The 22850-nt window shown below is 44.7% G+C and overlaps 1 protein-coding gene across 1 annotated transcript in view; it reads right to left on the bottom strand.

Annotated features, from left to right (window-relative positions):
- HEG1 (heart development protein with EGF like domains 1) overlaps positions 1-22850 on the bottom strand; it is a 56231-nt gene that overhangs the window by 6956 nt on the left and 26425 nt on the right. Inside the window, exons 9-22 of the mRNA XM_065671390.1 lie at positions 22132-22440; positions 21086-21415; positions 20074-20379; positions 19260-19589; positions 16921-18282; positions 15401-15520; positions 13693-13787; positions 12339-12397; positions 11697-11857; positions 9235-9369; positions 3796-3838; positions 3651-3688; positions 2955-3042; positions 1388-1562 (exon numbers count right to left, since the gene is read on the bottom strand). Coding sequence (XP_065527462.1) covers positions 1388-1562; positions 2955-3042; positions 3651-3688; positions 3796-3838; positions 9235-9369; positions 11697-11857; positions 12339-12397; positions 13693-13787; positions 15401-15520; positions 16921-18282; positions 19260-19589; positions 20074-20379; positions 21086-21415; positions 22132-22440 — 3551 coding nt within the window. The remainder of the gene's footprint in view (positions 1-1387; positions 1563-2954; positions 3043-3650; positions 3689-3795; positions 3839-9234; positions 9370-11696; positions 11858-12338; positions 12398-13692; positions 13788-15400; positions 15521-16920; positions 18283-19259; positions 19590-20073; positions 20380-21085; positions 21416-22131; positions 22441-22850) is intronic.

The raw sequence follows: 22850 nt of genomic DNA, 5'->3' as shown, positions 1-22850 counted from the left end.
AACAACACGATCACTAATGACCTCTATAAACAAGAATGATTTTTAATGTGGGAGCTATGCATTGCCCGGAAGAGTTTTTCTGATGCAATCCAGATTCAACACCTTGCCAATTAGCAGATTTGAAGTTTACCCGACTCTATCAAATGCAGTCTAAGTGCACAGTTAATTTTTAATCCAAGGATTGTGCTGATGAGATCAGGTATGGAAACAACTCACCAAAAGGATATTGTCCCAGAGCCATCCTTGAAGGAAACAATTCTAGAAAATCAAAGTTAGTCATCTGCTTTGAGTATTACCTGGGAACACTTCTCTCCCCATTAACCATAGGTACCTACTCTCCCAACACAGCGGCTTGGATTATATGTCAAACACAAAGTGATCTGACCTCCTTTTCTCTTCCCTTCTCTTACTTAAGTAAATCTCCTGGGGACACTTGGTTGAGGAACTCTGATGTCCAAGACCAAGACTGTACAATCCTTTCACCTAGTAAATAGCATCAAGCCACCTGGTTTGATCTGGTACAGAGAAGATCCACGCAAAACCCTGATCACCTACCACTTTCTGAAAAGCTCCCCTTTCTAGTCGCCAGCAAAATGAAAGTCTTTAAAAATGTTTAAGAAATGCATTTTTATTTCCAAATCTCCCATTCTTACTGGAAGCAAGAAGGAGAATTATTTCCATTCATGCTGTGAAATCCAGTAAACTTGCTTAGTGGAAAACTTAAAATACAAGCCAGAAAAAAGGTATTGGTTGCTGCTTTCTGCTCTGGAAAGCAGAAGTCCAGAATGTGTGACTTGGGTGAAATCCTGCAACCTTCACTCACATGAGTAACCCGCACACACCCTAAGTACCTCCAGTATGTTGCTGTAGATTAGTGACAGATGATATACCAGCATCACAGCTCTGAATACAGACATTAGCAGATGGTACCAACTATGACAGCAGGTCTTGTGCTTGTGATTTTCTGTGCCCTACACAGCCTATTACTCCTCCACTACTTCTTTCCTGCCACTTCAGAGCTTGAAAGGATGCTCCTTAAACACCCTTTCTGCTGCAGGAAATTGCCTGTACCCTGTAGAAAGGAAAAGTGGAAGAAAAGAAGGGTCCTCAGTGATCAGCATCTTCCCATATAGGGATGAAGTCCCCCAGGCAGAGATCTCAACTTCTCAGTATCATCAGTGAGGGTGGACGTGAAAAAACTACCCACAAGGATACCTAGCAGTCTGCCCAAAACCTTTAACTGTCTTTCTCTAGGATTGGGCTTTTGGGGCATCTACCAAAATGCTCCTAGGCATTTCCCTAGCACTCTTCCTAATGACATCTTATCAGGAAAGTGTCTTTGCTGTGTCAGGCACAAAGGGTTAATAGTTAAGCTATGGTTTGATACCGAATAATATACATCTGTCATCTGCAACAGGTTCTTGGTGCTCCCATTCTCCTGCATCTCGATGGTCTCTCTGCCCCACTCCTGTGCCCGGGGATTCTTCGGATATTCAGCATACGGTGACATCTGGAAATCCCCACTCTTGAAAATGAGCTTACTTATGTCATTTTTATTCTTCCTGTTTATAAAAGAATGAAGGAAAATGAAAACATACAACTTATCCCGCTATCTTGCATGCTTTTCTGACATGATCTCAGAAGATTTACTTCTGTAATGAACCTTGACTGGGAACAAAGATCACTTCAGAAGGGCTGTGGTCCAATCTTCAGTTCCAAGGCAAAATTAGATATGAGGTCAGATTGTGCTACTCAGGGCATTATCAGGTGGGATTTGAATCTCCAAGGACAGAGATGGCATAAACTCTCTGTCCTCTTGGTGAAAAAGTTTTTCCCTACATTCAGTCTGAACCTTTCCTGCTCCCACTTATGCCTGTTGTCTATTATAAATGTGTGTGTCCACCTGAGTCAATAAAAAAGTAATGGAAATCTCAATTTGCTCAAGTATATGCTCAAGTATAGCACATCTAGGCACTATGTTACTATGTCAGTTCCTTAGAAGGAAAACCTAAATGGGGCTGGCCTGAACAACACCAAATGCCCCTAACATGACTACCATGTATGAGTGGACTTTGGCGACACTTCCAGTTCAAATCAGAGTCCCCTCCAGGAAGTCACATAACCTGCCGAAGGCCAGGACTCATGAGAAGATCAATCCATCCCTGCAGAGATCTGGCCATCACACCCTCCTGGCTGAGGCTTGCTGGTCACCCTGGCTCAAAACACGAGGGAAGAAGCACACACCACTGTGCCAACCAATTTACTCCCACATCTGTGCTACTGATGAACCCAGTTGACAACTTTAATCAGAGAGCTTTGAAATCCTAGATTTGGGGGCTGGAATGAGAGGGAGAGGGTGTTACTGCAAGGAAGCCCTTTTCATGATATATAAATCATGAAGGAGAGCTTCCTTGACAGGCTTCTAGTCTGAATCTTGCTTCTAGTCTGAATATACCTGCTGGTATGGGAGCTACATGTGTATGTGTGTGTGTGTTTGAGAGGGAGACACACAGAGTAAGAGCACATGCAGCACTTGTCCACAAAGGAAAATGAAAATAGCCTTAAATACACTCAAATACCACTTCAGCAATGACCAGTAACCCCTCCTGTTGCCTAAACTTCCCTTTTCTACTTAGCTCACATTTTTGGAGACTTACTTATAGCTGCCTTACAGCTCTGAAGGGGAAGGACTCTTTTGACTCTCCATCCTTAGACAATGTGACTGTCAGGCACATCCTTAAGAGACACAGCTCAATGTTTTTTAGCCTGGTTGGTGGAAAATAGAAATATGTGTCCCAAAATGAAAGCACAGTGCAATACTTCAGTATCTGATTAATCCACTTGCTTAGCTATCCTGTGTTTTGGTCCATCAGGGTTCATGTGTAGAGCATTAAGTGTGGTGTAACCCACTGAGAGGATGCCACGGATGAGCTAGGGCTTGTGGTGGTACCTACCGGCAGCAGGTGACGATCAGTGCTATGCCCATGATAAGCAGAAGTCCACCTCCTGCAGCTGCAATCACCACAGTGATGAGCTGATATGCTACAGACAAGGAAGACAGAGACTCACTTAGAAACAGCAATGTAGCTGTAGCTGTAAATTCTAATGTAAACATATCCACAGTCCTCATGCAAAGGGACTGTTTATTTCCCATCTTTCCTCCCTCTGTAAGCAATATTGCCTTAAATTTCCGAGTGAAATGGATGGAGTTGGGATCTCCTGCCAAAGGGAAAACAAGGTCGTTTTCCCAGAGGGTAGATTGCCTTTACTAATAGATCACAATAATTCAAATGACATTTCATGGATTAACCTCTGAATGCCTTGTTTCAAGAGGGGGGTTGGACTAGATGACCTTTGAAGGTCCCTTCCAACCCAAACTATTCTAGGAGTGCCCTCTATATATGCTATCATGACAGAGTATCCAGAGAAAAGGACATCGTCCCTTAGAAGATAACACTGACAACTTTGACAAAGAAGGTCAACAAAATAACTCTCAGCAGAAAATGAAGAAACAAAAAACCTGACAAGAGTAGCGTGTACCTACTCTTGTAGGTAGCATGCATTTTAGACACAGTCATCTGCAATTACTTGCTTCAAATCTCTCATTTCTGTTACTGTAGAAATTAAAAGAAATAAAACTTGGTACTTACGGTTTCCACAGTTGAATCCACCTAAGCCAAAGGGGCAGCTGGTAACAGAACACAACATGGAGTTTCAGTGGCTTAGTTGTGACAACAGGTCACCAAAGCAATATTCAAAAGGACGTGGACTAGGAGGAGGGAACAGTCACCATACCTCACACAGGTCTCATTTTCCAGCTTATATCCGTCTTCGCAGGCTAAAAACACAGAAGAGAGAAGGGCCATGAGCACCACGTAGTGGTGCAGGGAAGACACTTCCCATCGCAGCTTCCCACGGCAGCCTCATCCCGATCAACCCTGGGACTGACAGGCCGGTCTGCGCTGCTGGCACAGAAGGAATGCCATGCACTCTGACGTGGTGCAGCATTTGTTCTGGTTTAGGCAAAACACGGTGCACTTAAATTCACCTCCCGCTGGCTTTGACAGGACCATTTCAGGACTTCCTGGCAGAGCTAGCCCAGAGCCTGGCTCAGGGTAGGCAGCATGTAACAGAACTCCCAGCACAACCCCTTCTTGCCCAAATGGAACCCCATGCACACTAGTACTGTTTCCCACAAAAGAGCAGTGTGAAATATCTGCAAGTTCCTCCACTTTTTGTTTTGAAACCTCATTTGAACAGTGCTATTTTAGAACTGATGTGCATTATTAATTAAATTTAAATGTTAGTATTGCAACAAAATGTCATGCAAACACAGTTAGGGTAACCTGAAGTGATATGTTTTGCCTCATGCCACCTTTTTTCCTGTTGTTCAAATTTGCAGCTAAATCAAATTTTAAAATGTAATATTTTACAATAGAATGGAAATAAAATGTACTAGGTCTAAATAAGCCAGAAAACTGCTATGTACAAAATGTTAGCAAAAAACTAAACCCATCATTTCAAAATCATTTCTGTGCTTACAGACAGCTATCTCATCACCTGTATTATGTGAGAAAATTATGCTACCCTTCTGATGAACACTAAAGGTGATGATAAACATTGGACATACATTTACAAGAGCTCCTGCAGATCTGCTGCCTTTCACAGAGGCAGTGGTCACCCAAAGACTTGACTAGAAATGACACAGACAGACTCACTTTGAGTACAGGGACAAGCCAGGGCTAGCACATACAGCAGCCCTTGGGGTCTGCAAGACATCACCCAAGCGTCTGGGAAAGCCCTTTAGCACACTCCACAGGGAATAAAACCAGGTTGTTAACTGAAAACAAAAATGTTCATGGACTTACCCACCCCACCCCCCTTCCCTCCCCCCCCCCCCCCCCAACACTATAAGCTTAAAACTGGAGAGGTGGCAGCTTTCAACGCTACCTTCCCTCTGCCTTGCTCTCTAACTGTAGGGAAAACCCAAAGCCAAAAGCTCAGGCACCCCAGCAAGTGTGAGGAAATCTGAGGGGAGAAGAGGGGGCTTCCAGCAGAGGTCTCAACTAAGTGGCAGACAAAGCCCTCATCTCCTCCTCTACTGCTCCCAAATACACACCAAATGCCTTTTCACCTCTGTCACAGCCAGCAGCTGTGTTTTCAGAAACACTTGGCACAGACAGGGAGGAAGGAAGAAAAGAAGGACAAACGTGCAACACTGTCCATTAGGATGGGCTGGCAATATCATAGTAAACCAAGAGAGAGCACTAGTATACTGGCTGGATGCAGAAGTTTATGGTTCTTCCAGCACCAATAACAAGTGATATCGATGTCAGGAGGGAGCAATGCGACTGTGAACTCCCCGCATAATACAGGTCACAGAACTTCCCTAAATTTAATTCCAGTTTCAAATCAAATAGTTGAACTGGAGGTACCTTTTAGAGAACCATCCAAGATTGATTCTAATATTTTCAGTGACAGACAATCAACCACAACCCTGGGTCAGATGCTCATGAAGTTAATTTCCCCAGTCATTAAAAATATTCACCTTCTTTCTGGTCTGAATTATACCAGTGTCAAATTCCAGCTTTTGGATATTTACTTGCTAGATTGGAAAAGGTTACATGATCACATTTCTCCTCCTCACCATCAAATCACTCCTTTAATACAGCCAAGTACACAGAGATCTCTGACTCTCCCTAGTTATTGCAGCTTTTCTCTGAATGCTCCCAGGTTTTCTTGGACCCTTTTGATCACTGATTCCCAGAAATAGATGTTGCAAGCCCAGGGATAACAGAACTTCCCCTCTTCTGCCTCTCTGTGCCCCCTAAATGCACCCAGAGACCATATTAGCCTTACAAGCCAGAACTGAGGATCTCTTCTTTATGCGCCAGGCCTCCTTTCACAGCTTTGCCCCAGTCTCTACTTTCCAGGAGACACAACCCACAGTGTGCCTGGCACACTTGGCTCTTGGTTGCCTTGCCTTGCTTGCAGTCATTCTGAAATACTGTTTGCCTACACACCATCTACTAAGTGTCCCGTGTCACTCACGGTGTGTGGACTCAGATGAGTGGTGAATTCACATCAAGAATATTACTGCTCTAGGCCCAGACTTTGCATGGCAATTGGCACCAACAACGATGAGGGACTGATGTCAATGGCAGCTGGCCTTGCACTCCTTTCTCTGCTCTATATATTCCCACTACTCCTCCACTACCCCTCCACTACCTCTTTCACTCCATATATTCCCCCAGAGCTGGGGATGGGGAGGGTAAGGCTCTTTGTATAGCACCCTGCTGCATCTCATCATGAGACTTTTTGCACTGGATTTATTTTTCCCTCTTTAAGATAGTTTCTTTGAAGTCAAGGAAGAGTTTAGAGCCTCAGCCAACAGACAACCAGGACAAAGGTAGTAAATCTCAAAGGATCTTTGCCAACTCATTCATAATATGGAGGCATTAGCAAAATGAGACTGGAAGTGTTGCTCCTTTCACTTGCTAACAAAAGCAGACCAAAACCATTATGGATCGAATGTTTTACCAAAGCAACCCACAAGACCAGGCAATAATGAAATCTACAGTGAAGGGGAGGGAGGAATCACCTGAACAGCTCAGTGGAGTTGCCTTCCCCAGTGAGCGCAGCAGTTGCATTTTCCCCAGCCCCAGCCTGTTGCTTACACATTGGGAAGGCCTGGAAGAGCCTGCAGGTAGATGATGGAGCCTAAGCTAATCTCTCCCACTCAGTAACATGTGTAGCACACATACAACTCAAGCAGCCTCAAAGCTGGAGTTGTGCCTTGGGGAAGCACAGCCCTGGGACCCCATGGACACACACCTCCAGGCCAGGAGGGTATAGGGGCAATAGAGGAAAAGCAAAATCCTGAACATGAATATCTCTGTCTTACTTAAATGCTTACTGCTTATATCTCTTCCTCTCCTCAACCCTGCCTTTTCCTGACACTTTGCTTTCTCCTCTGGCATCTTTCCTGCTCCTTTGAACATGCTCCCAGGAGAGCTCACACTGTCACACTCGCTCAGCAAGCTTTTAAACATGAGCAGGGAATGGAGGAAAGGTTTAAGTGTCAGGGGCCAAGCAAAGCTATTGGGTTGTGCTTTTTTTTCTGAATTCCTTTGCCTTTGCCTTCCTGAAAGAGACTCAGGGGTCTCTTTGGAAACCTGCTTTGCTGCTCCTTGCTTCACTTCAGTAACACTCATGCTATTAAAAATAGCACACTGTTGAAAAGGTGGCACACTAGGTTTGTTGCTCTGTTTCTAAAAGAGCCCCAAAGATACCAGGAAGGCTGAAAATCATCAACGACCCAGAGGCACACAAATTGCACACCAAGAGGTACCAAGGCCAGCATGTAGCTCAAAGACACAACTTTTCCTCGGTCCAGGAGGTGGTTTTTCAAGCATGCCCCAGGGGAGTCACTGCAAGGCAGAGCGGAACAATCCCCGAAGGTCAAGGCAATTGATCCCCCATGTCCCAGCGCCTCTCCCAGCCACACTCGCCTTCCCACGGGGAAGACCGGACAGGGCAGCACAATAGCCATTTCCCTCTTTGCAAATACTATAATTGGAGTTACTGTGCCACATTTTCATGACCCACAATGAGGGTCGGATGCTCAGGAGACCTCAGTTCCTGTTTAGTCACTAAGAGGGCAGAGATTTTCAAAGAAGCCTGCATATTGTATGCTATGTTTATCGGAAAATAGATCTAAATACCAAGTGAGTGCCATAGTGTGGCTTTTGAAAAAGTCTTTAAAAGTCCCAAACCACCTGGCTTACCCAGATAGGAACAAAGTGATGCTGAAAATCTGGTAACTTGGCAGAGCATGGCATGATGCAGTCGGTGCTACCCTCACGCTGCTGCAGCCTAAATTCTGCATCAACCCTGTCCCTGAGACACTCTCAAGCTGGTCAGTAAGATGTTTCCTACTGACAGCACTGAGCTGAAGGTGGAACTGAGGCCTCGCTATGTGCAGGTAGAGGTTGTTTTACATTTTGCATGACAAAAAATACCTGTAAGTAGGGCGTAACCACATGTTATAAGATGTTAGATCTCTTACCCCTCTGCAACCATTGCATCTGAGTGCTTCACAGCCTTTCAGCTATTTATCTTCACAACACTCCTTGACAAGAGACACGGACAAGAAAAATGGAGTAATTCGCCCTTGGGTTCCCACTGTAAATGATGGAGCTAGAATTGGGCAAAGCCCCCCAGATTTCAGCTCAGCTCCCCACTCACTAAGTAAGCCCTTCTCAGCCTCTCAGAGGCCAATGGATATGGTCAGTGTTTCCTAACAGAAATCATTCTCCCAACATACAAGATGAAGGGAGGGAATTAAGATGCAAAGGAGAAAGATTTTGGCTAGAGCCATAGGGCAAAGGAAGGTCACCATGACCTGGAACCTATCTCCAGGATGTCTATACCAGAGCCTGCAGTCCATGAGTTATTTCCAGGCACATTTTTCTCACTCTCTGATCAGATTTGGAATCAATAAAGCATCTCCTTCTATTTCAACAGCAACCCAGCAGAAACTGCCAGAAGCAATATATAACCACTACTGAAATTCTTATTGATATGTCATCAGAAAACTGCATTTCTTAAGAAGACCTGCAATAACTGCTGGAACTAGGGATGGACACCCTGATCCTATAGAAGTCATTTTGACCATCAGCACATAGACAAAGACCTTGTTTAAAATATAGCAAAACTAGATTTCATTATCTGAAGAGCAGCTAAAGAATAATAGAGTCTTTAAGCTTAAAATTTCTATTAGGAACCACCTGAAAAATGAATTAATAATTTTCAGGTACTTATTTTAAAAATATTGATGCTGTCTTAATACAGGCTTTTGAGTTCAAAGCACTTCTACTAAGTTCGCTGAGAGTTCAGACAAAATCAAACAACCAGAGGCGCACGTCATCTCTGCTCTGTGCCACTGAACTGAAGCCCAAAGCAGTCAGGCCCCTTTCTCCCTCTTCTCAACCACTGTGATTCACAGCATGCTCTAGAAAGAGATAATATTATTCCTAGAGAGAGACTGTATCTTCAGTGTCTGCTGAAGAGTCCCCTAATTAAATAAAAGAAACTTGGGCTGCTAATATTTACTCACAATATTGAGCTTCTTGCCTTCATAGTGATACATACACACACAAACACACTCATTTCTATTGGCACAAAAAAGTTTAAGCAAAATTCAGGCAAAACGCGCTACGGAAAGAGCCATACCTCTGCAGGAGTGGTCCATCTTGTTGTATTTGAAGTACCCACTTTTGCACTGGCAGAGCGCAACTCCATCAAAGTCAGTGCATTCAGAGGTTTCCTTGTCACATTCAGGGTCTTTCTGCTTGCACAAACTGCCAACTGTCAGGAGGAGGCAGCCAACATCAGCGAGGTTCTCTCTAAACCCATCATTGCAAGCATGTGCTTTCCTGGCATCACATTCAGCTCATGTGCTGCTTTAATCTCCTTTCTTTTTTTTTTTCTTTTAAATAGTATTTTTTACACTAGGAGACAGTAAACATGACTCTGTGCCACCTTTTCTTGCATGTCTACCATAATTTGTATGGGCCAATAGGAGAGAATAATAAATGTTTCAGCTTGGAGGCAGAAGGGGAAATGAAAAATTTGGTTTGGCTCAAGCTGAAACATATTCACCCCTGAGATAGTTCAACAAATCAATTTTTAAGCTTATATCAAGCAAAACGTTTTGCTAAGCCCAAAGCAATGTTTTTATTCCATTTCAATATTAAGCACTGGATTTTTTCATTTTTCAAACAAAGAATTTGTCCTTTCATTTGCATTACTTCAAAGCAGTGTTTTACTTTAGAAAGTCAGATTTGTTACAACAAGCTTTCAGCAAAACTGTGGGTAAATGATGGAAACTGTGTCACCGAATTTACATTTTTTACTGGGAGGTCAGACTAAATGGAATGAAGAAACAAAAAAATACTCATGAGAAACAGGATTTTATGGAATACACGTCACTCATTTGGCACTCACCTTGTATAAACCTCTCCCTGCTAGATCCATCATATTTTTTTTACCTGACATCTTTTCTTGTAAGCACTTACACAAGTACATAATTCGTTCCTTATTCTGTTTATTTCAAGTTAAAAGTAGACTTTACCAGAAGCATTATAATCAGAGGTAATGGCTAGATACAGTCTGAGAGGATCTACCAAAATAATTCAGGCAATTCAGTCCTTGGTGGAGCGTGGCTTTAAAACACAGCATGTTAAAAGCACATGTTAAATTTCTCATCTTCATGTTTATTTTGCCAAAACAATCTGTGCGGTTTCCCACTACACCCAGGCTAAGTGGTGCTGCTCTTTATCCTCAAAGCCTCAAACCCTGCAGTTACAGAGTTCCATGAATAGGAGTTTTGTTGCAGTAGCCTGTCTTTCAAGGGTGGTCATTCCCTGCATCCTGCTGGTAATTCTCGCAGCTAAATCTCCTCTATTGCACCCTCAGAAAGCAAGGACCAGGAGGTACAGGGCACAGGGCCAGCACCAACAATGGGGTCCACCTACAGAAGGTCCTGCACAACACTCACAGAATCATAGAATTAACTAGGTTGGAAAAGACCTTTAAGAGCAAGTCCAACTGTTACCCTCGGACTGCCAAGTCCACCACTAAACCTTGCCATTGAGGGCCTCATCTACATGTTATTTGAACACTTCCAGGGATGGTGATTCCACTGCTTCGCTGGGTAGCCTGTTCCAATGCCTGACTACCCTCTCTATAAAGAAATCTTTCCTAATATCCAATTTAAACCTCCCCTAAAGCAGCTTGAGGCCATTACCTCTTGTTACTTGGGAGAAGACCAGCCACCTCCCCTCTCCATCCTCCTTTCAGGTAGTTGCGGAGAGTGACAAGGTTCCCCCTGAGCCTTCTGTTCTCCAGTCTAAACGACCCCAGTTCCCTCAGCCATTCCTCATAAGACTTGTGCTCCAGACCCTTCACCAGGTTTGTTTCCCTTCTCTGGACCTGCTCCAGCAACTCAGTATCTCTCCTATAGTGTGGGGCCCAGAACTGAACACAGTATTCAAGATGCAGCCCCACCAGTCCTGAATACAGGGGGATTATGACTTCCTTAATCCTGTTGGCCACACTGTTTCTGACAACACTGATGTGTTTCTCAAGTCCTCTGTGCTACACCCACATTCCTCTTTGGCAGGTAAAGGATTTGGTAACAGCAATCAAAAGCTCTTAATTGTGAGTCATCTTTAGACCGGGCATCACTGAGATTGGACAGGCGGGAGAGCAGAGCTCCCCACATAGCCTCCAGTGGTTTCAATCAGCTTCACTGAGAGGGTTTGTCTCTTGGCTTTCACACTGTTTCCCTGGCTCCCAGCTGCATGGGTGGAATTAAGACTTACAGTTTTTTGATCTGGCTGGGGCCCAGTGTCACATCCCAAAGATGAAAGGCTGCCCTACAATACCTTCTAATCCTGTGCTGTGTGATGTTTTCACAGAGAAACAGATTTCTCACACATGTGGCAAAGATAAGGCTCAATATCTGCATCCCTTTCATACTGAGAGGCTCTTAAGATGACTCCCATTTAAATAAGATAAAAAAAGATTCAGAGGGGTTTTTCCAAATGCCAAAATCTTTCTCTTCATTACAGAAGAAGCCAAATAAAACACCCCTTTCCCCTTCCACCACAGTCCCTCCAGATGCTATTTACCTCTGTGGAGCGGCTTCAGGCTGGAGATGAACTGGCAAGCTTCAGTAGGAGATTTGCAAGCTCGAATGTAGCTTTTCACGCTGCTAACAACGTCATAAAGAGTCACATTGGATGCTAAAGAGAATGTGGATTGCACTGAAACATGCACAAAATTCGTCTCCCTAACAGAAAACAAAACAAAACAGCCCTGAGTTCCACAGGTCAGTCTGATGTCATTGTTAGTACCTTATACATAGGATTCTTATTAATGCATATTATACATAGGCATAAGCAAGCGATGCTTATCACAGACACAATACTGCATACACACTGGAACAGTCATGCATTGTAACAGACCTTAGAAACAGGATAAACCTACATACAGAGAGGTTAATTTGGGGCTGGAAGGGATGCTGGTAGCTAATTTTGAAACCATCCATAAACCCCTCCTGGGCAGCTCACAGGCCCATCCCCAGGCCACTCAGTCCAGGAGGGGATACCAGGAGAGCTAGTCAAGATGATCAAGCATTCCCCATGCCCTGACTATCGTCAGGTGAGATTGCATCAAGCCCAACACCCACTCAGAATGGGGAATGTGGATCTCAAGTTGAACATCCTGAATGCTTAAGTTTCTCATTCTTCCCCCAGTAGCCTTAGCCTTACCTGGTTGCCTTAACTGTGGAGTGGTGGTACCCTGGTAAGCTGGACAGTGATGCATCAAGCTGCAAGGAAGGAGGGAGTTAGTGTCCATGGGGATGAGGAGGGATTCAGCCCCGTGGGACACAGCACAGGATAGTCCTTCTGGGTCACCAATACTATCCCCTGCATTCACCAGAGCTGTCTGCTGAGGCCAAGGGGGCTCTGAGCATCCCAGCACTTCATCTGCTCAATAAGAAAAATGTGCCATCCTGTTGCCAGCAAGGGATGGCTGAAGTCACTATTATGCAGTCTTGGACAGGAACAAAGGCTTGGGGGTTTCGACATGAGCATCTGCCTGGAGCCCCACTATGCAATGACCACAAAGTGGGGCTTCTGAGGATGAGCCAGAAGCTAGTGGGAAGAGAGACTTGTGCGAGGCCAAGCTCCGAGTGGCATCCTCAGAGACTGCACATCTTCCAAGTAGCCTCCTTCCCCCCGGATCCATGTGGCCATTTGCTTACACTTCCCAGCACAAGCCAGGCAGGCAGCATCAAGGCAACTCACCCCATCTCCCTCCTACTTTGGTGGGATCTCCAAATCACCTACTCCAAAAAAAGTTGGGATGAATTGCAGCTAACCCAGCAACAGCTAACAGGACAAATTCATGCATGCAATGATCTGGCTAAAAAAATGCACAGAGATGTACCTATCCCCAGCCTAGGGTTCTTTTTAGGGCAACTGATGGCACAGCATAGGGGGAACTAACAGCTCACCCACCACCTGCTCTTAACTGACTGAAGGCCATGTGGTTGCGATAGCATTGATAGAAAATCCACAAAGAGGAAGGTATATTTGGGTGGGTGCTGCTGTTGAGCTTCATCCCATGGGGTTTGGCTAAAAGCAAGGTGGCACCAGCTGCAGTCCAACCTGCCCCAGCACCTGTCAGATATACTGATGAACAATGAAGCTCAGAATTACTGTTTTAATGTTTGACCTTAGAAGAGCACTAATGCCCTTTCAAGGTTTGGAGAAGGCAATGCAGCCAGCAGGCACTAGGAGAGAATGTAGGCTACAGAAGCATGAACACAGCCACACCACTTCACAAAAAGGGCTTCAGGATTTTCTGAGCAGATATGTTGTCTTAAGCCCCATAGGAGTCAGATCTCTCTGATGCTGTCTTGACAGCCAGGGGAGAGAAGCATGATGGGGTTTAAAAGCATGCATCTTGCCAATCCTACTAGCTCCAGACCAGGACAGTTCAATGATTAAAAAGGCTAAATCCACAATACAGAGTCTCATGACTACCGATGACAAATGTAAAAGGAGCGAAAGGGACCTGTCTCATCAGCATTGCCAAAGTCCTGACAATGACACTCACCATTGCCAGGATCTCACCCTCGACGTGGAGGAGCTCTGTGTACTTCCCATGGGTAATATTAAGTTTCAGGGGGACCTGGCCAATAAATATTCTTACTAAAAAGGAGAATAAGACAAGTTAGTCTGAACACACATCTCAATACCATGTGTAATTGTGGTTCATCCACATCTCACATTTACACGACAGCCTGTCTGCATGGAAAACCCCTTCACACAGTGGGCAGAAAACTCACGGCTGATAGTCATTGCCCCAGTAAAGCAAATTCCCAGCCTTGGAATTGTTCCCAAGGTTTACTGCAGTGTTCCCACAACCCAAGTCAAACTCCAGAGCTCAGTGCTGTTCAGCCAGCATTTCACTGCAACATTCCTACATTTCATATAGAAACACAGACTAATTTAAAAGGACCCCTGAACACAGACAGAACTAGGTAAATTTAGCAACAAGACAGCTTTAGGTACCAAGGCTATTTATAATAATTTTGGGTAAAAACGTCAAATATCTTACTCATCCCTCCTCCAATGGAAAGAAAGCAAATCAGCAAGTCAAAATAAAGCACTAGAAAAAGGACATTTTCATTTTTCAAATTGTTGGACAGAATGAGCAATGACATTTGAAAAGAGGTCCCAAAGATGCATTTTTCCATTCTTAGATGGATATTTGATTCATGGCAGCAGAATTCAATAATCGGAGTTGTCCAGACTTGGAGAGATAATACCCCTAAATCTTGTATGAAGTGTCATGAGATACTCAGTGGAAATGAGAACTCAGAGCTCAGAAAAACAGAATACCATTGCAGATAACATTACAAAGCCTCCAATTCTTTCCCGATTTTCCCCATACACAGAGCCTATCTTCAGCACAGATTTTATATCAGACAGCTCTAATGTAACAACTCTCGGTAAAAAAAGAGATGAGAATCACCGTCACAGTATTTATATAATCTACTCATATCCCAGTTCAAGGCAGAATCAAAGCAACTCTAAATTAGAAGCTGACACATTCCAGCTCAAAGAAATGTTTCAGAACACCCTTAAGGGACACCTCACCCATGTTTCCTTAGCAAAATTTCCATTCCTCTAATCCTTGCTGATTAAGGGTCAGAAAAAACTCTAGCAAAACAAATTCCTCTTTACAATGGGACATTGTAAATCCTTGAGATTGAGAGTCCTCTAATAGAAAGGAGGGGGTCAGAACCTGAGTTCCAACTAATAACTGTGTTGCATGAAAAACGCTAAAGGTACAAAACAAGACCTTGATCTTACAAAGACTTTTCATGGCTGCTTAACTTTCCGCACATGGCTGATCCCACTGAAGCCAGGTTACACAATAGCCCATCTCACTTCTCTCAAGCCAACTGCCATCCCCACTGTTTGCAGGGCTTCGAGCTATGCTAAGCTGCTGAACGATTTCTGGGGCTTGTAAAACACATGAGGAACAAAAGGGGCACATCAGTCCTTAGTAACAAGTCTGAGCCCACCACTCTGTTGCTGTTTTAAGAAACTCTGAGCCATCACTGTGCCTGCTCCCCAACACGACAGCCATTAAATACTGCACTTATATAAACAGTAAAAAGCTCTTGTTAAAACTGGTGGCTGGGAGCAACATTAAGCTCCCGAACTAGTATGAGCTTCAGTTAATTTATTTTTGAAGATTATAGATAATTATTTCCATCTTTTTGTTCTCTGGTTTTTCACTTTTGTTTTCTTACCTAAATTGCACTTTCCTTTTTCCAGCTCATAGCCAAGAGGACACTGACAGATGTAAGAGCCATGGGTGTTGTTGCAGGTGGCCAGTGCAGGACAAGGGTTGGAAAGACATTTATCCACGTCTACAAAAGCAGAAAAAAAACCCAGGTTATAGTTACAGGATCACAAAAATCAGCTGCTGGGTTAAAAAAGATCAAGTTAGGTCCTCTTCTGTGATCCCCTGAGCATTATCAGATTCTACATTGCATCATTTGCGCTTACTATTTATCCTGGTGGAGCATGATTATTCTGTTGGAGCTGAAAGTATAAACACAAACCACTCTCAAATATTCATTCAAAAGCCCTTGGGATCCTGTGTTGATCCATGTTAATATGAACACCCAGCTTGTCTACGGCACTGCTCATCTGCAGATCTCAGGGCATTTTCCAAAGACGAACAATCTTACAGTTAAGAATGGAGAGACAGTCAGAGATAGACTTTGGACCATGGACTCCTTTACCAAAGTCCTGCCCTTTTCATCTAAGCCCTGTTTCCATGATCCAAAGCTAGTGCCTGAACACTGATGCAGTCTGTAGGCTACCCAGTAATGGTGGAAGCAGCCTTAGCTACTGTCACCATCTTTACCAGGGCTGCAGCTTCCTCCATGCCAGGCTGCGGTGGCCACAGCAGCGATACCTGCCTGTGCCATCACTTGTAATGCACTTCCTTCTGAGTGAGCAAGGACTTGGGGAGCAGACACCAACTGAGAAATAAGGAGTATCAGGGGATTAATGAGTATAGGGTAACGGGTTAAAACTTAAACAGGGGAAGCTTAGATTGGATATAAGGAAGAAATTCTTTACTGTGAGGGTGGTGAGGCACTGGAATGGGTTGCCCAAGGAAGTTGTGAATGCTCCATCCCTGGCAGTGTTCAAGGCCAGGTTGGAGAGAGCCTTGGGTGGCATGGTTTAGTGTGAGGTGTCCCTGCCCATGGCAGGGGGTTGGAACTAGATGATCTTAAGGTCCTTTCCAACCCTAACTATTCTATGATTCTATGTAGCCAGCAGGAGAAGCAACAGGCCCTTGAGTAGGAGATGATTTAGTGAGGTGGGAAGAAAACTACCACAGATCGTAGTAACAGAAGTTCCAACACAAATACCAGGTGCTGGCCAAATGCCTTTTCTCATGAATAAACTAAATATTGATTGATATCGAGCAACATTGCCAACTGATCAATAAATATAAAATGCATCTTAGTCTTACCTAGAAGGCCAGTCAGCTTTATTTTCTTAAAATTTTCAAATTTCAGCTTACCATTTCTAACAGAAATGTTCACCAGAATACTCACCCTCTTCCAGCAGTTCAGCTTGATTGCTAAACACTTAGCTTAAAAATACCAACATGGAGACTGAGTTCTTACCCTCAAACCCTGCTGACAACAGGCTTGTCATACATACATACGTAACCCTTTGGAGACCCTTAAAGGGGGACCCAGGTGTTCCTGGTGTCCCCACCACCGATGAGCACCACTAGGCACATTACCTGTTGCTGGAGATGACATCCTCAGCCTGGGTGTGCTACTTGATGGCGGAACAGTGGTTGCTTTGGTAGCAGCCAAAGTAGTTGCAAGGCTCACAGTGGTCTTGCTGGTTGGAAATGCTTCAGAAGGACTCGTAACAAGGATGTCTTCCTCGGTGACTTTACCAGGCCTTGCAGTGGTGGGATCCACAGCTTCTGTGCTTTCACTAGTGGTATAGACACGCTTAGTGGCAGCAGGTGTTTGAGCTCTATGGTCTTTCATAGTGCTGGTATCACCTGAGGTTGGTGGGCGACTGGCCGGTGTTGTCAGCACAGGTTTCACCGTGGTCCGTACAACCACAGAGATGATGATGCTGTGGTTTGTGGCACTCAGTGAGGGGGTATGGGGTGCCTCTGTTGTCCCAGGCTGTGGGGCATCACTGGCTGTGGTAAGCAGCGGCGTTGTCTTCCCAAAGCTGCCCCCCTGGGCAGTGGTGACTCTGGGTGAGGTGGTCTCTGTTACTGTCACGGGAGCAGAAACAGACATGATGTGTCCACCAAGCTGCTCCATAGGTGCTGTAGGAAGAAGAGACCCGGTGGAGGTGAAGGTGGTGCTGTCTTGGGGCTGGTGCGTGACATTGTGCTTTTTGGCCTCTCTGTGTGAGCTCCCAGCCACGGCAGCTGTGGAGGGCACTCGCCTGACCACAGTTGTAGCTACAGAGGTGCTTGCTTGATTGCTATCATTGGACTGTGAGACCGATGATGGTGACGAAAACAGAGGCAATAAAGATGCTAACGAATAAGATGGGGAAAGCAATGAGGAAGTGGGCAAGGAGGATGACAAAGCCTGCAGAGGGGGTGAAGATGCCATTACAGAGGACAAGAGTGGCTCAGATGACTCTGATGATGTAAACAGATAATTTGGTGCTGGTGTTGATGACAGTGAGTGACGCAGAGACGACAGTGAGGAAGAGGCTGGAAATGCTGATGAAGATATAGATGACCTGCCAGTGGTCAACAACCCCGCGTCAGTGTTGAACAGAGTTGTATCTTGTACGTTGCCTGCAGAAGCAGAAGTCAACTGTTTGGAAGAGTGTACCAGCAACGGCTCTGTAGATGGTTCAACAAAACTACCTTCGCTGGATACATTGCTCCTCCTGTCCTGTGCCACAGAAGATTTTGATGGATCAGAAGGGTTGGAAATTTCAGAAAAAAAGGTGGAACTTTCTGAGGAGTCAGCAGAGGTGCTGCTATTTGAGATAGACAGGAGGGTCCTTTCTCCTCCTCTGGTATATGTGGTTGAAATGTACGTGCCATCTGTATGAGAAACCGAGGTCCTTTTCTCAGCATCAATGCTACTGACTGGCTGATGGCTACTTGAAAAGCCTGGAGTAAAAGAACAAAATATATTAGAAAGGTGGAGTAATATGAAAGTATTTTGATGTCATATTAAAATAATTTGCTAATTACATAAAATGTTCTTGTCTGTGAACTGGCCTACGCTCTTCAAAACATTTAGAGCGCCATTCAAACATAGGTATTGAATTACGAGCCTGCATTTAATTGATTCTAAAATGGTGAACTCAGAAAGTCACAAGGCTCCTGCAAAATGCATAGGTTTCTAAAACACTGTCCTTCCAGTATTGCTTTTCTAATGTGATTGAGCGCTTATCATTCCATGATATTTTGTGGCAAGCTAAGCAGGAAAACATATCTGCTCTCTTTATCACTTGAAATTTATGAAACTCATTCTCTCCTTCTTATCCTCAATTCCCAACTAAAGAATATCCATCTTCTTTTGCCAATTTGTTTTTAGATATAGTGATCTTCTTGCCTCTGCAGGATAAATTTATTACATTATGTTACTTTGCAGCTTATTATGAACTCACTGACTGAAAACTGCAGTCAGGAAATCCTAAATTATTACCACATCGGTCTGCAAAAAATTCAGATTATCTACTATAAAAGGTGCAGTCAATTTCAGGATGTGCAGCTGAGTTCAGCAATCTCTAAAAATTAAAAATAAGGTATTGAAAACTTGATTAATTCTACAATTAATTCAGGTCATCATGAAACACTTTAAAGTATCACCCAAAAGAAACCAGTTAGGATGCAAAAAAATAATGAGGACATCAAAACAGGAGAGTTTCCCTGCTCAGGTTCATGGCTTCACTTCTGGAATGATTCCCAGCTAGAGAGGTCTGGTTTTGAGTCCTTTGGTAAAAACTTCCCCTTGAGTGAACCCTCAGGTGGCACTGCATGTACTAATGAATGAGAATTTTGCATACAACATAGATAAATGCAGGGCAATATGAACTTCCCCCCACCTCAAATGTACACTGGGTGTACACTCACTAACTTACTTGTGAGATCGTTTTGGGCAGAAGAGTAAGTGGGTATCTTGGAAGAACGTGTGAAGAGCGTCTCCGTCGCAAAGCCCCTGCTGGTGGAGGCATTGACTGTCCCACTCTGCTCCACTGACACTGCCTGAGCTGGCGCTGGAGGGCTGTCAGTTTTGGCATACGAAGCAGAGCTCTCTGTGCCGCCAGTCAGCACACCATCCGTCACTGAGTGCAGTGTCCTCTCTCCACCGTCAGCAGACCTGGATGAACTGTACACAGGATCAGTGATGGGGCTGGGCATCTTTTCCTCAGCACTCGAGCTGCTTAGGGAGTGATGGCTGCTGGCCACGGCTGGAATAGGATCAAAAAGCAGGCATCTGATTTTTATCATCTCAGAGTAGATAGAACTTGTGAGTTCTACAATAATTCTGCTTGCAAATGCAGATTAATAAAATTGTACAGATAAAGATTAAATACAGATTGAGAAGATCTCACATATATATCACCTTAAATGTGGATTTTATACAAAAAGCTTACTCTAAAGAAAGAGTGAGAGACAATCTACTGATTGTCATTAGAGTCTATAATTATCACCACAACCCAGGCAGGTAGTGGATGTGTCCTACAGGAGGAAGTTACACATCTCAGTTAAGCATCAACAGCTGCAGATATACAATACCAAGCAGCAGAATCACCACTGCTTATAAATTGTCATCACAGTACCCACAAAACTCTGACATGTTTGTGGTCATATCAACCCCATGGAAGAGGGGAGAGGAGAGGCAGTACTGTGTTTTCTATTTCAGACTCCATCCCAGAGTTCAATAAAACTCACCTGAAGGTACACGGGTAGCTGAGAAGTAGGTAGAGACCCTGGATGAAAGGGTAACCTTGGGCTCTGGATACTTTGCTTGGCTGGATGAGAAGCGTCTTGCTCCAGGCCATGCTGTGGAAGATGAGAGGAAGCTAGGATGGGGCTCCCTGGCCATGTCTGTGTGAGACATGGGGCTTTCTGCTGCTGTGCTCCACACGCCACGGTTAGCTACAGCCTGAGATGTCCCCTCTTTGTGGCTGGAGAGTGTAGTTGAGACAGATACGGTCTCAGTAGGAGCACCAGAAACTCTTCTCCCTCCCTCTGGAACTGCGAATCAGATATACACATAGATTTATATAAAAACATTTATTTTGCATATTAATAATACCTTTGAGGACTCTACAGGGACTAAAATCTGAATATGTCAATCCCAACAGTGGAGGTGTTACTTGGTGACCAGCATGACTTATTTGCTAAGTGAGGTTTTCAGGCAGTCTGTACTTTCTCCCTTTTCTGGTATTTTTACACCAGAAAAATTAAACAGATTGGGGTGCATGGCGTTTCTGGAGGAGAACGGTGGCAGGAATGTAGGAACTAGTCTTGAAGGTCATGCCAAAAATTCCCTTGGGCAGATCAGTAGCTTTCAAACCTGCTCTGGTGGGACCCAGGCGGCAGAGCTGAAGCTGAAACACACAATAACTGAGATATGAGGAATGGCAAAAGGTCCACCAATTCCTTGCCATGTCTCATGCTAGGCTTCCCTGGTTTGAGTGCTCAGGTCAAAGCTACATGACAGCTTTCAAATACGGCCCAGAAGAGCTGCCTGGTTGTCTTGTTCCCAACATAAAGAACACTGCCCCAGATGCCATGAGGCAAATAACTCACCAGCTATGCAATGTTCAGATGCCATTCACTATAAACCAGACTTACTAAAAAGGCAAATCTAGTTTAAAGCTAGACAACTCGGAAGCTCAGGAGGGTGGCAAGAAGCAGGGATGTCCTCAACAGCAAACCTGGCAATCACAAGACCCACCTGAAGCACTTGGTGGAGGCAATGGCACTGAAACGCTGAGAGAAAATGCAGGCAGTGGCTTTGTTGGAAGCTCAGCAAGTCCAGCACCACTCTGTGAAACACTGCTCTGCCTCCCAGGCTCTGTTGCTGATGAGGATGATAGAAGAACCACATCTAAGGAGCTGGTGCGGGGCGGAGCGGAAGCAGAGCTCCCTGCCACACTGGATGCTGCATGGGTGTCTGACATAGGCACTGTGCTCCTCTCTCCACCGTTGGTGGGTATCACTGAGCTGGGTGTACTGGTGAGAGGAGCGTTGGGCAGGCGTCCTCCTGTTGCCAAGGTCCCTTCAGCTGAGAAAGAGCAAAGCAAAACAGAATTATACACTCTAAGCTATAAACAGGTGGGAGTGCTCTCTTCCACCACCACCCTTAGGCTGATGGTAGAGATATAACATGACAGAAGAACCAAACCTGGAGAAAACACTAACTGTGAAGACATAACCCTTTCCTGTGCAAGGAAGTGCTGCTCATAGGAGAACAACTTGAAAAGGGCACCAGGAACAAGCTGCAGGAGCTCTATTGGCTTTGCTTCCCTTCAGTGCTGCTCCAGCACTACAGTCCAGCCATGGGAACAGTACACCTGCAGTGCCACTGCGGTGGGTGATGTGGGGTTACTGCAGCACCAAACCCCCTGGTGCTCAAAACAAAGCATGGCAGGCTTTTATGGGATCAATAAATACTGCATTTGCATCCCAGGGCGGGAGTCTGGAATGACTAGTGTTGTGTCCTGCTTGTATAAACACAGCCAACAGGGCAGTCTTGAAATTGTGCTGTCTCAGAAAGCACACCAAATCTCGAGGCCAGACTGCTCTTGCAGTAAGGCTGGGTTTTTTTTCTGGTGAATAAATGCGAAAAACAGCTAATGCACTTTTCTCTGGAAGTTGAAATTTTCTTCCATGGTGACCAATACCATTGTCCAGCACATTTTAGCATGCCCTCACTCCTCCAATCAGAGCAGTTGTTAGAGGTCTATAGGAAGAAGCCCCATGGGTACAGTCAGAGCTCACCTGGGGAAACACTTTCTGAAGGAGATGGTGAGCTTGCGAGAAATGGGTCTGCGGATGACACAGTGGCACTTCTGCCACCACCACCCTGGGCTCCCAAAGAGGGCTGAGTATGGTCTGGAGAGCTGACAGTTCTGGTATCAGTGGTGGAAATCTCTGTTGTTCGGGCCAGTCTGGCGCTGGCTGGCAGAGACCTTAACGTTCTCCCTCCACCCTTGGCAGCTGTTGTGGAAACAGCAGTACTGGTGGTAGGGAAATTGGTTCTTCTGTCTGTTGACAGGATGCTGAATGATACATGGCTGCTTCCAGTAGCTAAGAGGTGATAAAGAAATAATTTACGTTTTTACACATATGAAACTATAAATAAACAGATGAGCTTTCTTCCAGTAACACCCAGAGGCAGCAAGTACGTACACAAGCAGTAAATATGAAATCCAGAGAATCATCCAAAGAAAATGGGAAATTTCCAAAGACATTAATCCTTCCTACAGAAATTTGTCTTCTAAAATCATGGTTTGATGCTGAGAAAACTGCTACTATATAAAAACTGTTGAACTATTAACACTGTGCACTTGATTTCACCATTATGTGCCTGAGCGCGCTCCATGCTGCTAGAACAAACACTGTACCAACACAGAAAAGCCTGGAAGTCCGTTCAGACAAGGCACTACACTGAGCAGGGTGAAGGTCTTCAAGAAGGACTCTAAAGAAATAGGACTGGG

This window comes from Lathamus discolor, chromosome 3 (genome assembly GCF_037157495.1).
Source record: "Lathamus discolor isolate bLatDis1 chromosome 3, bLatDis1.hap1, whole genome shotgun sequence".
Taxonomy (NCBI): Eukaryota; Metazoa; Chordata; class Aves; order Psittaciformes; family Psittacidae; genus Lathamus; species Lathamus discolor.
This window is presented reverse-complemented; position numbering and strand designations above follow the sequence as displayed.